The 18232-nt window shown below is 37.5% G+C and overlaps 2 protein-coding genes across 2 annotated transcripts; both read right to left on the bottom strand.

The window, feature by feature from the left end:
- Nucleotides 1-1716: 1716 nt before the first annotated feature.
- On the bottom strand, nucleotides 1717-2685 carry LOC135845120 (uncharacterized). The gene has a single exon (XM_065363585.1). The coding sequence runs from the start codon at nucleotides 2683-2685 to the stop codon at nucleotides 1717-1719; it is 969 nt and encodes a 322-aa protein (XP_065219657.1).
- A 10880-nt stretch (nucleotides 2686-13565) lies between these two features.
- On the bottom strand, nucleotides 13566-17052 carry LOC135843492 (la-related protein 6-like). The gene has a single exon (XM_065361406.1). The coding sequence runs from the start codon at nucleotides 16638-16640 to the stop codon at nucleotides 14829-14831; it is 1812 nt and encodes a 603-aa protein (XP_065217478.1). The 5' UTR covers nucleotides 16641-17052; the 3' UTR covers nucleotides 13566-14828.
- Between the last annotated feature and the right edge of the window lie 1180 nt (nucleotides 17053-18232).

The following is an 18232-nucleotide window of genomic DNA, read 5'->3' as shown; positions in this document are numbered from 1 at the left end:
ATCGTTTATTGCTGACTGGTTTTTTCGTAAAAGCGTAAGTCAGTGGTTGGTGATCCGTGAAAATAGTGAAATTCGGATGACCTTCGATCAAATGGCAAAAATGGAGTAAACCTTCGTGAATGGTGAGAAGTTCGCGATCGTAGGTTGGATAATTTTGCTGATGTTCGTTCAATTTGGCAGAATAAAATCCTAGAGGCTGGATTACACCGTCCGGCTGAATCTGCTCTAACACTGCTCCGATTCCAGTGTCAGAGGCATCTGTGGTGAGTTGTAGAGGCAATTTGAGGTCTGGTATGGCGAGAAGTATTGCATTTGCCAAACGTTTCTTACACTCAGCATAGGAAGCTAGAGCATGGTCATTCCATGGAACTGGGGTTTTATCACGTTTCTTGGTGTGGCCTTTGAGTAAGTCGTTCATCGGAGCGAGTAGAGTCGCAGCATTCGGTATGTGTTCACGGTAGAACGAAAATGAGTTTATTGCTCTCCGCAATTCTGCTATGGTTTTTGGTGTTGTTAATCCAAGAATTTTGTTGACATTTTGCTGCTTAGGAAGGATACCATCTGCCGAGATGTTGCGTCCAAGGAAGGTGACTTCACATTGTCCCAGTTGGCACTTCGCTGGGTTGATTGTGAGGCCAAATTCGGATAGGCGCTTGAAAATGAGTCGTAGATGTTCTAGGTGCTCCTCTTCATCCTTAGAGAAAATCAGGATATCGTCCAGATAGCACATAACGAAATCAAAATCTCTCAAAATCATGTCCATGAAGCGTTGATAAGTGCGAGGGGCATTCTTGAGGCCGAATGGCATACGTAGATACTCAAAAAGCCCGAATGGAGTAGTTACAGCTGTTTTTTCGATGCCATCTTTATGGACAGGAATGTAGTGGAAAGCTTTAACGAGGTCGATGACTGTGAAGATTTTGCAGCCCACTAGTTTTGGAGGAACATCGCTCATGTGAGGCAGAGGGTATTGATCAGCTTTAGATATGGTGTTGAGTTGACGATAATCTCCACATGGTCGAAGTTCACCATCAGATTTTGGGCGCAGGAGTAGAGGTGAAGCCCATGGCGATTTTGAGCGTCGTACAATGCCCAAGCGTAACATATCGTTGAATTCAACCTTAGCACATTTATACATATCTGGTCGCAGACGTCTTGGTTTTGAAAATACAGGAGGGCCAGAAGTTTCGATATGGTGCACAACGTCGTGCTTCAGTTTTTCTTGAAATGGCGCTGGCCTGACCAATTCGGGAAACTTTTTCAGCAATTCGGAGAATTTATCAGATGAGTTGAGCATATGAACGGATGGTGTTTTTGCGGTTTTTATGGTGCCAGGAACGTACCAATTATTTCCCTTTACTAAACGGCGGCAGCGGAGATCAGTCATCAAGTCATGTTTGTACAAAAAATCAGCTCCGATGATTGGACAATCGACGTCGGCGATAATGAATTTCCACTCGGTCGATTTTGCAAAACCGAGGTCGACATCGAGAATTTCATAGCCATAAACTTTAATTTTTCCGTTGTCAGCGCCAAACAGAGAGAAAATCGGTTTGAGTTGTTTTTTTCCTTGAAATCGGGAGAGACTAGGTGGCAAAACAGAGAAATCAGAGCCGGAGTCGACCAAGTATTCAAGTTGAGATTTTTTGTCTTTGATGTGTAAGCGGCGAGAACATGGAAAAAGGAGCTTGTGTGCCGCAGCCACGAACCCAGTTCTTAGTTTTCCTGATTAGTTGGTGGAACCAGCGGAACGAATTTACACGGCTGGGTGCATTTGGTGGCGTCTGCACCGAATTTGTAGTGATACCAACAGTATGTGTAAGTATGAGAGCGAGATCTACTTCGATTTCTAGGCCTATCCTCAGAACGATCATGGTCTCGTCCTCTGGACTGGCGTTGATTTTGGATGGTCACGGCAGAAATTTGAGCGGTGTGCGCAGTGAGAGCAGCGACTTGGGCAGTCAATTCTTCGATTTTTTTACTGAGCATTTGTTCGAATGACGAGAGTTGAGGTGGAGCATTAGGTTGTGGTGAAGGTTCGGGTTGTGGCGTAATGCTGGCTATCGAACCGATACCAGGTAGCATAACAGCATGTAACGAGTCGGCCATAACTGCTAAGCTGTCTAATGGTACCCTATGAGTTGAGAGATGTTCTTGCATGCGTGGTGGTAATCTGCATAGCCATAGCCTTTTCAATAAATCCTCGTTAGGGCACTGTCCGGCGAGCAAACGCATTTCAGTTAACAAAACTGAAGGTTTTTTGGTTCCTAAAGAAACGTTTTTTAGGAGTTCATCTAATTTCTCTTCATCGGATACGTTGTACAGTGATATGATGCGAGCTTTCAATTTGGCAAGGGTACTGTCAGCGCTTTCATTCGATTGTAAAATATCACTGGCTCGGGCTACAACATCCGGCGGTAATTTAGTGCACAGAATTCCTAAGATTTCGTCTGGGTCTGTTATTTTATGGGTACAAAATTGTCGATCCGCTAATGTAAACCACAGTGAGGGGTTTGAATGTAAGAAATCTGATAGTGTAACTCGGTTGAACGGCATAGTTGAAAAAAATGGAGGTAAACCACTGGCTGATGTGGTTGTTGTGGTTCCAGGAGTCGAGGTTGATACGATGGTGATAGGCGGTGTGATGGATGGTGTAGAGATGGTCGCAGTTGTGGACGGAGTCATTTTTGATTTTCGCGATTTTTTCGATTTTTTAGTCCCGGGTTTCGGCACCAACTTTGTAGGGCACGGTACTCTCCTACAAACGAATCGCGGTGTCGATCTATAAGGCCGCAACTCGTAGCGTCCTGGTTCGTCCGTTTTTGGTTTTCACGCAAAAAACCTGAGTGACCAATGTCTCGAAAAATCCAGGGGCGCGTCCGGAATAAATACCCCAATCGGATACCTGAACTCTGTTGTTTTACGCCCGGAATAAGAACCCCGTGCGTGCCGCGTAATACTAACCACGAGCCAACAGACCCTACTACCTTAAAAAACTATGCCCGGAATGAAAACCCCGTGCACGCCGCGTGATGAAAACCACGAGCTAAAATACCCTAATACGCGAGAAGAGAGAGAAGAGAGCGCGAGAGAACGGAGCAAGTAAACCAACATTTAGAGAAAAGATATTATTCGTTTCGAACTGGTTACAAAGACTGAAGACTAAGCTAAATACAGCTTATATTTATATAAAAAGGCTTAATTCTATTAACCAATAGAAAAGAAGCTAGCCAGCAACCTTTTTTCGATAACGTTGTTTTGTAATGTAGATTGTTTAACCAATCACATTACAGAAAACTGTATAAGAAAAAAGGTTCATTTTAGGTATACTGGCTAGTATTCTTCACTAGGGTACTACTTCGTGATACATATACAAAAAAAAGCGATTTTTAAATGTATACGTATCACTGTAGTATGTAGAGGGTGGATGTGAATGCATGGGACTCGCGAGAACCGCTTTTAGATACCTGGAATGCCGTTAGGTAGAGTCGAACGTAATACAAAGGCACCTCGCATTGTCTGATGCGATCACAGATACCCCTACATACCCTTCGTCAATGCTTGCTCTGTAAACCTAATAGTTTACATAATAGTCCGGGAGCCCACTTAAGGATAAATTGCACCCCCCCCCCCGGTCGATCCTCCGGGACAACTTTTTTCTTAAAGAGGGAGTCCTAAGGAACATTTCTAGCCCTTTGTACTCAAAAAAAAGTGGCCTTACTTACAAAATGGCGGCCATTTTGATTGACAGGTCAGTCGAAATCGCAGATTTTGCGTTCCAACATAGGACTTGCACAAAATTTTTCAAACTGTACAAAGGTAGATCGAAAGATCAAGCACAAATTTATCACCTGTCAAAATTTCAAGTGCTAAAGTGCGTTTTTCGATTATTGGTGAATTTTTGAAAATCAAATTTAGGCCAAAAATGAGGAAAAAAAATCAAAATTTCACCAAATTGACCAAGAAAGCTGAAATTTGGGATACACCCTATTTTCGACGTGTCAAATCGATTGGAAACTGTTTCAAACCGTTTTGAGCAGTTCTGGAGCCTCCAGCAGATTTTTGAAACTCGAAATTCCCACAACATTTCACCCAAATAGAGTAGAAAAGCTGAAATATATTCTGCAAACTAATTTCAATACGCTACGAAGTCAACTGCAGGGGGATTTCAAGTCGTTTTGGTGCCTCCGGCGACTTTTTGAAAATTCCTGGAGCCTCCATCAGATTTTTGAAATTTTAAATTTTCACAAAATTTCATCAAATGCGGAGATGGAAAGCTGAAATTTACTCTACGCTCCAATTTTAACACCCTCTGAAGACGACTTCAGGTGGGTTCAAATCATTTTGGAGCCTTCAGCGCCTTTTTGAAAGTTACTGGAGCCTCCAGTAGATTTTTAAAATTTGAAATTCCCGCAACATTTTACCAAATAAAGTTGGCAAGCTGAAATTTACTTTGCAAACTAATTTCAATACGAAGTCGACTACATGGTGGTTTTAAATGGTTTTGAAGCTTCCAGCTACTTCTTGGAAATTTCAATTTTCCAAAAAACACCATAAGACCTCTCAAAAAGTGGCTGGAGTCTCCAAAACGACTTGAAATCCACCAGCAGCAGACGACTTCGTAGCGTATTAAAAATTAGTTTGCAGAATGAATTTTGACTTTCTATCTCCGTTTGATGAAATTTTCAGGAAATTTAAAGTTTCAAAAATTTACTGAAGGCTCCAGTAATTTTCAAAAAATTGCTGGATGCTCCAAAACGACTTGAAATTTTGACAGGTGATAAATTTGTGCTTGATCTTTCGATCTACCTTTGTACAGTTTGAAAAATTTTGTGCAAGTCCTATGTTGGAACGCAAAATCTGCGATTTCGACTGACCTGTCAATCAAAATGGCCGCCATTTTGTAAGTAGGGCCACTTTTTTTTGTGTACAAGAGCTAGAAATGTTCCTTAGGACTCCCTCTTTAAGAAAAAAGTTGTCCCGGAGGATAGACGGGGGGGGGGTGCAATTTATCCTTAAGTGGGCTCCCCGACTTTAAATAATGAAATACCTGTACCTACGAATCTAAACACAAGAACATTCAAATGTCAAGGTATAACTTTTCAAAAATATGAGCTTTGAATCGATCCTGAAAGATGATACGTATCGTATAAGTGATTAAGTATATAGGTAGTACCTACATTAAAATTGTGTAATGACGTCAACAAAAGTCAAAACCCACAACATAGGTAGGTATAGGTACATTTCTCACGCTAGGTATTTGATTAAAGATCGTATCTTACATGTTGTTAAAATTTTCAGCCATATTTCAACGAGGTTCAATTGCAGTAGGTATAACTGTTATGACTGAATACATTTCCATTGTAATGATCCACGATAGAAGAAGAGAGGAAAAAATCGTACATCTGGTAGTCGTGAATTCAATTCCAAACGAAGGTTAGGATTAGTTATAATCCTGCTACCTGTAAATTTTGGAAATTACCTGAACCTAAAAATTGAGAAATTTTGCCACATTTTAGACTTTGGTATACCTATCTGTGTCAGTAAAATGTCACAATTTACTGCTTCTGATCATATTTCGTCATTTGCAGAACTCCATGCATCGTTTGATACCCGATCAATTTGAACTTTGAAGAGAAAAAAACACACAACTTGCTGCCATTTACGGTAAGGTATAGAAAAGTGCAAGTCAATATTCCAACAGCGTATATGTCTCATGCATATGTAACATACTAGGTACCTATATAAGCGAGCAGATCAGACGAAGGTATAATTATTCTTTTTTAATCGTACCCACGATAATTGTTCGATCTGTATGACAGTGCGTGAAACCCAGTAACCTTCTGACCGAACTAGTTAACCATGAAAGTCTGGCATTACAAAGATTCTCTCCTCGTTCGCCCATTTCTTTCACTTATAGGCATATAAAAGTTCTAGTGATCGTGAACTGTAGGACGACTTCCTTCCGTCTGATGAGCGAGGGTATCGTCATCTTCGCTGGCAAACCAGTTTTTTGTTTCCTTCTTGTGTGTTTGCGGTTCAGTTGCCGAGTCAGGGCAGAGATGATGTCGATTGAAAATAATGTATTGCATAATAATTTTAAGATTGGTATCGTCTTCCTAATCTTTGCAAAATGATGTTGTGGTGTACTTTATCCGCATCCTAGTTTGTATGATGACTGCAGTTTTAAAGAATTTGGTGGTAGATTCAATGACTATAGAGTGATATCAGTTTTAGTTGGATGGATTAAAATGGAATTATTCATATTTTTTTAGATTACTTACCTAAGATACCTGTGAATTGAGCTAAGCCACGTGAAAAAATTAGAATATTACGTACCTCTACCTATACTTACCCATTCACATATAAAATTTGAACCCATTAGTACTCATCATCCTTTAAGAATACTATTTGGGTAATGTCGTCTTTACCTACACGAAAATCTACTTTGTTCCATTTCAACTTTTAAGACAAATATGGAAATGTAATCATTTTCGTACCATGGGGTTTGAAAATAATAAATTCAAAATTTTGAATACCACTCTACATCATTATAGGTACTTACGAATTTTTCGGTGAATTTTATAATACCCTCGAATATAAACTTCTCTAACGGGTTACGAATCAATGTAGCACCAAGACCCAAGGGTATTACCGAGGACTTGTTAGTTGTTTAAATTGCATTCATAGCTGCCGGATCCAATCACACCATAATTAGTTTAATTTTTCACGCTACAAATCGTCAGTTGATTTCCCAAAATGCATAGCCTTGTTCGCCGCGAACGACACAAGAGGAAGTTACGAATTAATTCATTTTTTCTTCATTTTTGAAAAAATTATTGTTGTAAAACCTGAATAGTGGATTCCAGTTTTTTTTCTCTTATTTTTTTTTTTTTTCAACACCAAACTTCATTTACCTACCTTATAACTTAATCTTGTTTTCGTTGCCTCATATTTGAATTTTTATACGTTTATTCGCACAATGACGTAAATAACCAACGAGAAGATCCGTATTGGTTGGTTCGCTTGTCGGCGTTATTTTTATGATGTTATGTAATTAGGAATGGAGTTTCCTTATTATCGTGCTGAAATAGATCTGTGCGGTTTTTGACGCAAAACTGAAAAGTGTCTACAATGTCGTTGTCGTGTAAAGATTTAAAAAGCCGAGGTGATTTTTATAGGTTGTTTGCAACGAAGAATTGAGTCTCCCTTCTCTTTACAGGATTTTTGAGTATTAATTTTTATTTAAATAGGTACAAAGTCATCTGCCTCGTATTTACAATCTGCTCATCTGCTGGATCATAAGATGACACTATGCGACGTCAGCATGACTAATTCTCCAGTTTCAAATTTGGTGGCTTACTTACCAATGTCTTTATAAAACACAATCAGCCTGAGTCAACTTTGAATAGGAGGTCATTCGTGTTTGGAGTGTCTTTTGGACAGCGAGAGAGAAAGGAAGGGGATAAAATTCATATTTAGTTGGGGAGCCCGCATGAGGATCTATTGCACCCCCCTTCGATCCTCCGGGAAACCTTTTTTCTTAATGGGGGAGTCCTAAGGAACACTTCTAGCCCTTGTCCTCAAAAAAAAGATGGCCCTACTTACAAAATGTCGACCATTTTGATTGACAGGTCAGCCGAAATCGCAGATTTTGTGTTCCAACATAGCACTTGGACGAAATTTTTAAAACCGTACAGAAGTAGATCGAAAGATCAGGCAAAAATTTATCACCTGTCAAAATTTCAAGTGCTAAAGTGCCTTTTTCGATTTTTGGTGAATTTTTCAATATAAAATTCAGACCAAAAATGAGGGGAAAAATCAAAATTTGACCAAATTGACTAAGAAAGCTGAAATTTGGGATACACCCTATTTTTGACATGCCAAATCGATTGAAAACTGTTTCAAACCATTTTGAGTTGTTTTGGAGCCTCCAGTGACTTTTTGAAAATTACTGGAGCCTCCAGTAGATTTTTTAAACCTGAAATTTTCGAAAATTTCATCAAATGGAGATGGAAAGCCGAAATTAATTCTGCAAACTAATGAGTCGTTTTTTGGAGCCTCCAGCGACTTTTTGAAAATTACTGAAGCCTCCAGTAGATTTTTTAAACCTGAAATTTTCGAAAATTTCATCAAATGAAGATGGGAAGCCGAAATTAATTCTGCAAACTAATGAGTCGTTTTTTGGAGCCTCCAGCGACTTTTTGAAAATTACTGGAGCCTCCAGTAGATTTTGGAAACTTGAAATTTCCGAAAATTTCATCAAGTATAGATGGAAATTCGAAATTCATTCTGCAAACTAATTTCAATACGCTACGTGGTCAACTGCTGGTGGATTTCAAGTCGTTTTGGAGCCTCCAGCGACTTTTTGAAAGATTGTATGGCGTTTTTTGGAAAATTGAAATTATCAAAAAGTGGCTGGAAGCTTCAAAACGATTTGAAACCACCATGCAGTCGACTTAATATCATATTGAAATTAGTTTACGAAGTAAATTTCAGCTTGCTAACTCCATTTGATAAAATGTTGTGGGAATTTCAAGTTTCAAAAAACTGATGGAGACTCTAGTAATTTTCAAAAAGTCGCTGGAGGCCCCAAAATGACTTGAACCCACGTGAAGTCGTCTTCCGAGGGCGTTAAAATTGGAGTGCAGAGTAAATTTCGGCTGTCCATCATCTTCGTTTGATGTAATTTTGGGGAAATTTCAAGTTTCAAAAATCTACTGGAGGCTCCAGTAATTTTCAAAAAGTTGCTAGAGGCTCCAAGAGACATTAGTTGCAGTGTAAATTTCGGTATTCCAACTCCATTTGATGAAATTTTGTGGGAATTTCGAGTTTCAGAAATCTGCTCGAGGCTCCAGAACTGTTCAAAACGGTTTGAAACAGTTTTCAATCAATTTGGCATGTCGGAAATAGGGTATAATCCCAAATTTCAGCTTTCTTGGTCAATTTGGTCAAATTTTGATTTTTTCCCTCATTTTTGGCCTGAATTTTATTTTCAAAAATTCACCAAAAATCGAAAAAAGCACTTTAGCACTTGAAATTTTGACAGGTAATAAATTTTTGCCTGATCTTTCGATCTACTTTTGTACGGTTTGAAAAATTTTGTGCAAGTCCTATGTTGGAACGCAAAATCTGCGATTTCAGCTGACCTGTCAATCAAAATGGCCGCCATTTTGTAAGTAGTGCCACTTTTTTTTTGAGTACAAGGGCTAAAATGTTTCTTAGGACTCCTCCTTTAAGAAAAAAGTTGTCCCGGAGGATCGACGGAGGGGGGGGGGGGTGCAATATATCCTTATGTGAGCACGCGGACTAATTTGCATCATCATTGCTACAAAATAATTTTCAAAATTGGATCTCAACATTGAGTGGGGGTGGACCTTGATTCTGATTAAAATTCAAAAAAAAAAAATTAATGACGTGACATTGATTGTTATTACGAGTAATTTAGAAGTTCTGAGTTCGAATATTAGCTTATTTTTTTGGTCCAATTAATCTCATCCTTTTCCTCCATCTGTGCCCTTCACATGGTCAAAATTTCAAAAAATTGAAAATGACGTAAGTACGATATCGATATGTTGTTTGTAAGGTTTTCATGGGTGTAGAATTCGAATACTTATTCGTGTATTTTTTAGATACCACGTCTGGATCTCCCGGTCACCTCCTCCTCCCCGTTTCAAAAGAACTTCAAAATACAGGTGTGACATGTCCATTTACGTCAGTTCAAGATTTTCGAGCTCGAATACCTATTCATTTTTTGAATTTTACCCTTTGGTGCCTCCCCAGTGATGCATTGGTGCTTCCAACTACCTCCTCTCCCCTCATTTCTGACAAAGATGCACTCAAGGAGTCGAGGAGAGAAACCAAGATGTTGAAAGTAAAAATTGTTTAGAAGCAGCGATTCTGAGTTGGCTTATTTTTTCGACATGAGTCCCTGACCCCCCCCCCCCCCCTTCAACGTTGACCCTAAAATGGTCAAAAAATTTCAGAAAATTCAAGTTGGGTACATTTTCGTAGGTGTGGAGTTCAAATTTTTGGAAATTTTTGGATATAACCTCCAAATGTATTTTTACTCCCCCCCACCTTAATTGTGAAAAATATCACGAAAATATAATGATGAGCGTGTCGATTCCCTCTGATTCGAGGTCACTGGGTTCGAATACGCAGTTGGGTACTTTTTGAATCTGATTCTTTGGTATTCCCTTAGCTACGCCTTTTCACCCTTCCTCCCCTATTTAAAAAAGTGAGAGTCTGGAGGGAATAAATCGAGGCTTTGGAAGTGAAAATCGTTCAAGCATAAAAATCGTAATAGAAGTTACTCCTAAAATTTTGTTTTTCCATTCTAATATTTCGAGAGGGGGATAAACTCTTAATTTTTGAAGAATTTCTGTTTTTTTTTTTTTTTTTGGAATATAGGTAACTGCATTTTGAAGGCTAATATGTAGGTAGGTACATATATCAAAACTAATTGAATTTGAAAAAATTTATTTTGCAGGGTTCCATGAAATAATGAATTAGAGAAAGAGATTTGAAATCGGTACCAAATTGAAACTTTAAAAGCTAAAGTTGAACTTCTACAGCATGAAAAATTGAATTTTTTATATCCAGTCCATTGTGGAAAAAACTGCCTCCTTTTTTCTAATGAACTAATTTTGAATTGGGATTTCAAAATTGTCCCATTTTTCGATCTAACCCCCGTGAACCCTTTCACAGTGCCTACACTAATCATGAGCAAACAAACTGTCGGTCAGGTCAAGTTTTTAAAAGTAAGTCATTTTTGAAAGTTTGGCATAATTTTAGCAATTTAGATATTAATTTTTTTGCAGTTCTCAAAAGTCTAACCTGAAATTTAAAAGTTTTGAATCGCTCACGTCTGTAGAATCTTAAATATCTATTTTTTGCTCCCTCAAAATAGGAATCCTCCCCCCCCCCAACACTTGGTGAACATATTTACCAAAAGTAACTTGATGTGCCAATTTTTTAATTTTTTATCCTTCTTTTTTTGACGTTATTTTCCCTAGATTTGCAAAATTTCTCAAGAATTCTGATGATCAATTTTTCAAAAAATTCTTCACTTGAGAATGAGAACCATTTTTCTTCAATTTTGTCCGCTATAATTTAGGTAGCAAAAAAAATTTCAGGTCACAATGGTCGATAAAAATCAAACGTCGTACCGGCTGTGAGGTGTTTTGAAAAATTACCCAAAATGATGTATTTTTAGGAGCAAAAAAGTCCAATTAAAAACATATATCGTTGTGAAATGTGTAATATATAGCGTAATAATGGCCCCATTTTTTAAATCCATTTACACTACAGACATTAATTAGCGCTGAAATTTGAACAAAAAACGTCATAATTCAGCTATTCCCGCATTACCGAAGTTGTTACAGATTAAAATTCAATATTAACTAATTATATTTAAAGAACCAGTTCAATTGGATATGACGCGAATGGATTCAACTAAAGGAGATACGATAGGTAGAATTTACATTTTTATCTGGTATAATTACGTACGTATTTTTACCCATAGATTCCAAGAGGTAGGTCATCCATAGGTGTTTATTTGCAGATTTTTATTTAAGGATGATACCATCGCCTGTTTCAGTTCAGGTAATCGAATATAGATTATTATTGACTCGAGAAGCCAGGGAAATTCCATAAACTGGTTTCAGCCGGTTTGTCAAAAATTTTCGTGGAAAAGATGGTGAAATTTTTCCATAAAAAATGGAGATTTGGAAAAGATTAGACGAAAGAAAATATTGCCATTTGATGCAATTTTGAAGAATTTCGCCCACCAACTGCTGAGGCAGAAGAGCCTGGGGCATTTTGAAATTACCCTAGAGGATGATCTCTGCACGAAGGAGACCTTATAGGTGCGCCAGGTCGAACCAATTCTGTAGACGAGACAACGTAGGATGAAGTGGATAGTCACCTTGATAAGAAAGATCACGACTTGGCAGAGGGGCAGGAATCTGGCAAGGGGAAGAGACCCATACACGAAATTAAAAATGTTTAAATTAAACGTTAGGTGCTCGTGTTCGAACTTACAGTGTTGCAATTATTATCATACGAGATCAGACATCTATATGAATTGGTTGCATTATTTAAAATTCGATTACATTGTCATAATTCAACAGTATTCAAACTATACTGCCGGCTTCAAGGTTGGTGAACGGCCTCCGGCAAAATTATGACGTCACGTGTCGCCTACACCACTGGCAAATCTCCGAAGAAAAAAAAGAATCAGGTTGGAATGTGCGAAAACCACCACAGAGCGGCCAATACCCTTTTCCCAAAAAACCACTAATGAGTGGAAGGCGGTAAAAAGTGAAAAAAATAGGTATTTCTTAATGGGGGAAAAAAAACAAATACACTTCCGTCGAAAGTTATCTAATTTATAGGTTCGACAGTGAGCTATGAAAAAACCGCTATAAAGTGAATGGAAACACCTAGGTCCTTGGTTTGTGCAGATGTACATGTCACGATATGGTATAATGCTGTGTTTAGTGTGTAAGTTACTTTCAAAAACTCGATGCGTGACCTTTCGTTATAATTTATCTAGAGCTGGGAGGGTTTTCGAAAATTTTTCCAATTTTTATGAGTCAGAGTCACATGAACCTATAACCAAGTTCTCTTTGCTATAGCTTGTTGCTTGAGGTTGGAAGTTGGAACGCTGATAATGCCACAGAGCCTCGTCTGTTGTCCTATTTAAATACGTAGAGGATTTTAATCGATGACTAGGTATAAAATACACCGATGCGAGTGTTCGAAGAAATTTTTCACTCAAACCGCCGAAAGATAATAGATTTATGTCAAGGTTTTGTTTATTTTGGAAATTTCTTCTCGTGTCGTTCTTATTTTTTGGTAGTTTTAAGATGATATTTGTTTATGAAGATCAATACATAGATTTCTTTTTTTGAAATAATTTTTGAATTATTCTGAATGACTGATGCGATTTCAATTAGGTTAATTTCTTGGAAATTCCAACTTAATTTTTTCAAAGATCATTGCCCACATTGCAACTAAAACAACAAAAGTAGGTACATGTTTAAAGTTGAATTATGATGAGCACTTCAACCTTGGCTAAAGCGTACAGCAAATCACCGATAACATTTCCCATAATATGAATAAATTTGTTACACTTATTTAGGATAGGTACCTACCTAATGTAATTTTTTTTTAAAAAAGTGTTTTAATTTTCAAATACTCGTGAGAGTGCATGACGAAATGAAACAAAATTTGAATAGAATGGGGTAGGTATATCTGCAGTCTGCACGTTTTGTAAAAATATTGGGTGGCCAAAAATTTTTGAGGTCATTGCCTTGTGTATTTTGCCAAATAGTATGAATAATAATTGAATATTAAATACCACAATCATCGTTTTTCAACATAAAAGTTTAAAAAGTTGATCATGACAAGTTGAATGGGAGTCTGTAAATTTAATGTAGAAGACATTCGAGGGTGATGAAGAGGGAGTTGATGAAATAGTGTCTACTGTCTAAATTCAATGTCAAATGTATGTGTGAGATTTTAAATTATCAAATATAGAAAAATGAACACTCGACTGATTTCATGATCCCAAATAAATATAATTCAAATGAATAAATTAGGATAAATAATAAATAAAGTATTACACACAATTCATTTGAATAATCTGAATAGGTAGAAGAAAAGAAAGAAAAAAAGAAAAAATTGTAAAAATAAATTAAACACAAAAAAAAGAGAAAAATTCACAGCTACGCTATAAATAATAATAAATAAATGTCGTTAAATAAATTAATCCAAAATAAATATTGCATTTAACAACATCTCAAAAACAACAATCAAATAACAAAAATAAATATGTACATTTTGAAACATACCTCATAGGATAGGGTAAACAAAAAATAATAAAGAAACACTCGTAATAATAAATTAAAAATACATCATTCGTGTAGGTACCTATTAAACATGAATAATGAAGGACTTGGTAAAGTTCCTAGTTCGTTTTTACCAGTAGGTACTTTACAACGTTGCAACGTATAAAATAACATGAAAAAATATTTTTTAAATGCTTATCATCATAATTTTTTTAAAATGTGGATACTTTTTAATGGATTTTTTATATACCAAAATACTTTTTACCAACATAGCTTATTTTTTCCCCTCAATACTTTAGATTCTTCCTACTACACTTTGACAATGAATAGAAGAAGAAAAATACTTATACATACATGAAAATCCATTTCGATTAGCATCCACATAATTTATATAGACCTATACTTTACTTAATAGAATAAATATCACATTTGGTTTAGGTAGGTACATAAAAAAAAGTCATAGTAGGACATCAGATGTTGTAAATACCTACATGTGTATAATTGCTGTGCAATATAACATTTTATATTTGACTTATAAAATTAATAATATTTATAAATGCAGTCAAATGATTTTTTACACCTATACCTAGGTATAGCACATGTTATTGGTCACTAAATTTTATTGTGCTATAGAAAACCATATCATTCCAGATTGGCATAGGATCACTTTATAAAGAAGAAAGATGGCACAATTGAATCTGATTACATAATAGTGTAGGTGTAGTTAAATACCTAACTTTAAAAGGAAGGGGCATAGAGAAAGAGTGAGAGGGAAGAGGAATTCTCACTCTAGATAAAATATAATAAATGTTTAAATAAAAAGACACTACCTTTTTAGTATACATAAGTTAAAATACTGAAGAAAAATTATACCGGCATTGTTTTCATTATTTAGGAAATAAGGATTGAAATGGGTCCACTTTAGGTGGAAACTGATCTCATCATGGACAGAAAGATCCCAATATATGGAGATTACTCTGGCAGAGCATACTCAATTAATTCCCTTTGAAATCCACGACCACCATCAGGACCTCGAGGTAACCGCACAATGGTATCAGAATTAGCCAAATTACCAATATTATTACCGAATGAGCGCTGCCTTACCATACCACGTCCTTCACAGTCAGATAATCTGCGACCAGACTCAGAAGCTGATGAAACACTGCTGTTACGTGACCAGGGACCATCGTTGTTGGTTTTTGTGATAGATGACCTCCTCTCAAATGAACCATTGCTTCGATGCAATGGATAATATTCTGGTATGGATTCTTTACGATAAGGTCCATCACAACTTTCCCCACTGTTGCAACGTGAAAGTGGTGCTGCATGGTAACCATCATCTGATCCCCTACCAACAGAGTAGCGACGTCCAGCACCTCCGGAAGACTCACATTTCGGGAAACTGCAGCAGCAGCAGTCGGGTTCTTTTCGAGGTAGTGAGTAACGACGCATGTGGAACACCTCAGGAATGGAGACACCGCTGTTGGAACGAGATCTGCATGAGCTGTAGCTATCCGAGCTGGATTCCCAGCCAGCTGAGAGACGTCTCTGCTCTGGAATGTAGTAAACTCCGCTGTTGGAGCGAGAACGTGAGAAACTAGAGGATGAACTGTCTGTACCAGAATCTCTAGACCAGCGACGTTGACCCCAATGCTGGTCACCAGAGTTATTGCTACCAATTGGTTTATTGGTCAAATGTGGCGATGAGCAGCGTCTTTGCATATGCAGTTTATACCTTTCATCAGTTTCAGAGCCACTGGCACAGGATGATGTGCCATAGTCTTGGTCATAAATACGGTTCGGGAATTTAGTTTTGACAGCAACCTTCTTTTTCGATGGAGGAGCATTTAGCTCGAGAACTTGGATATGATTTGGATCATTTTCCGCATCACGATTCAAAGCATTGTGAGCTGATTCAGTGCGCACAAATTCAACCAATGCGCTCACAGTATTATGCATTTCAGGATGCTTGTTGTAAAATGGGCGTACATCAGCTGGGATTGGATTGCCAGGCCTAAGGATGCGTACAAGGGCTATTTCACCACAAGTGCGGAATAACTCAGCTATACATTCAATAGTAGCCTTTTCTGGTGGGATATCAACTGCAACCACAGTTCGTGAAGGTGTAGTTTGGTCATACAAGGGTAGCGGATCTTTTCGCCTGAGCTTAGTGCCAGCTTCATTAATCTCCAGCTTGGTGGATTTCTCCAAAGCTACACGAACAACACGCCAATCTCTAGCTATATGTTTAACTCGTTTAAAGCTGGCAATCAGCTTGAGGGAAACGTATCCCTCTTTATTTCGACGAACATGTTTGAGCAGGAAAGCATCCTTAACAATATTCTCATCAGAAAAATAATATTCTACCTGATCAACAATGCGTTTGGTGAGCTCTTCATCAGGTGCCTCAAATGGTTCTTCGTCATTGCTACTATCACCACCACTATTGGTTTTTATCTTCTTCGATTCATTACCAGAGACAGCTGCATCAGAAGATGAATCTGTGTGGCTGCTACTGCTATTGATACCAAAATGGTTCACAATCTTAGACTCGTCATCTGTGCTGATGGTGAGTGAACTACGAGGTGTAAATGGAACAGCATCGTAAGATAAGGAAATACTGCTATCCACCGATGATATGCTACAACGATTTTCCAACAATTTTGCTGATTTTGTGATGATCAAGTCACCCGATTCAGTCTTCTTGACAGCTGGATCCAGAGCTACTGGGACAGGCACAATGGCCACTGCTGTTTCCTCATTTGAGCTGGTAACATCTGACATTTTGAGATATTTTTTGCTATTTAACAGGCGAATAACGAACACACGCACAAATCACTATTAAAAAATGAGACCAACGACGAAACACAATAAATACTATGAAAATTTAAAAATTTGATAATAAATATATCCGAGAAATAAATTACGATATACGATAATAAACAAATAAATTAATGGATGATTGAAAACGAAACCGAAAACAGAAATCGTTCATCAAGCCGGTTAAATAAATAAAAACATCGCGCCAACACGCACTTTCACTGTTATTTAGTAGCAGCAGGAATGCAACAGACTGTGTGGGAACCACAGTACACTTGCCTCCAAAGTTGATGCAGACTGAAAAGCGACTTATATAAACGATTATGTCAGGGTTACAGTGCAACACTCTGCCACCACCACAGCCATCCACAAACTCTATGTACCTACCTGGTTTTTTCACTCTCTTTACCTGCTACCGTCAGTGAGAAATAACAAGTACCGCGTGTGCGCAACAATTCCAAAACCAGACATACCTAATGTCAGGGTCCTCGCGACATTGCACTGATCATTTCCGATTATGTCTTTCAAATCCAAATGTTGTTTTCCTTCCGCACATTTGTTGTTGCCGAGTGGACTTTGGTATCACATCGCGAGGTCGATCCATATTCTCTGCACTCCTCACACCATCTTTCATCGCCCCCTCATACTCGAATACACGAATCATCGACTGAATCTTACCCATAGAATTTTTTTAAGAGTATGCACATGCAAGAGACTCTCGATATACTCGTAGGACCTTGCCCATGAAGGTGGCTTTGTTTATACCAAGGGTGAGAAACCTAGGGGGACAGAGACGTAAAAAATTACAGAAAATAAACAAACCTCCTACCAAAGCCAGTTCCACGAACTCATTTTTATTACACGATCATTCGCTTCCTTCCTATTTGCAATTTTTCATAGCTGAGGCAAGATCTCAAGCACCAGGGATGGCAGTGTTGAAGAGTCAGTTGTTCCAATTACGCAGTTGTTGTGGCACTGATTTCTTGTTTTTTTGCGATGACTCGTGTTTTTTTTTCTTCTTCGATGTTTTTTGAACAAATTTTTTTCTCATTTGCTTAAAATTGGATGATTTGATGTCGTATTATTGTTATATGGTCGTGTACTATTCATAAAAGTAATTGTTTTGTGATTCGAGGTCGCAATTGGAAGATTTCGAGTGTTAATTGAAAGAACTGGCAGAATAAATTTTGATGGGTTTTTTCTTTCAAATGACGACGCGATTGTTGAAATTTTATCGAATTTTTTTCTTTTTTATTTTACGAGGTCGAAAAATTAGCAAGAAGTACTTATCTATCTACCTAGTGATTTGATTGCAGAAATCAATGTTTTTGTGTCATTTTTAAATTGTTTGCCATGTGAATTTTTACTGAATTGTTTTTTTTCTCGTGATTTCAGTCAAATTTTTATCTTTAATTCAATTTTTAAATTCAAGTACATACGAACATTACAAAGGCGAGGCAGGGTTCATTTTTTTCAATATTTTTGTCGCACAGTTTCTTACTTTTATTTTTAAGTTTTCAAGTTTCTTACTTGATGTTTTTCGTGATTTTTACGTA

The sequence above is a fragment of the Planococcus citri genome, chromosome 4 (genome assembly GCF_950023065.1).
Source record: "Planococcus citri chromosome 4, ihPlaCitr1.1, whole genome shotgun sequence".
Taxonomy (NCBI): domain Eukaryota; kingdom Metazoa; phylum Arthropoda; class Insecta; order Hemiptera; family Pseudococcidae; genus Planococcus; species Planococcus citri.
This window is presented reverse-complemented; position numbering and strand designations above follow the sequence as displayed.

Excerpts from the sequence above, each read along its gene's own strand:
- LOC135845120 (XM_065363585.1), bottom strand. The coding sequence starts at position 2,685 with ATGACTCCGTCCACAACTGCGACCATCTCTACACCATCCATCACACCG.
- LOC135843492 (XM_065361406.1), bottom strand. The coding sequence starts at position 16,640 with ATGTCAGATGTTACCAGCTCAAATGAGGAAACAGCAGTGGCCATTGTG.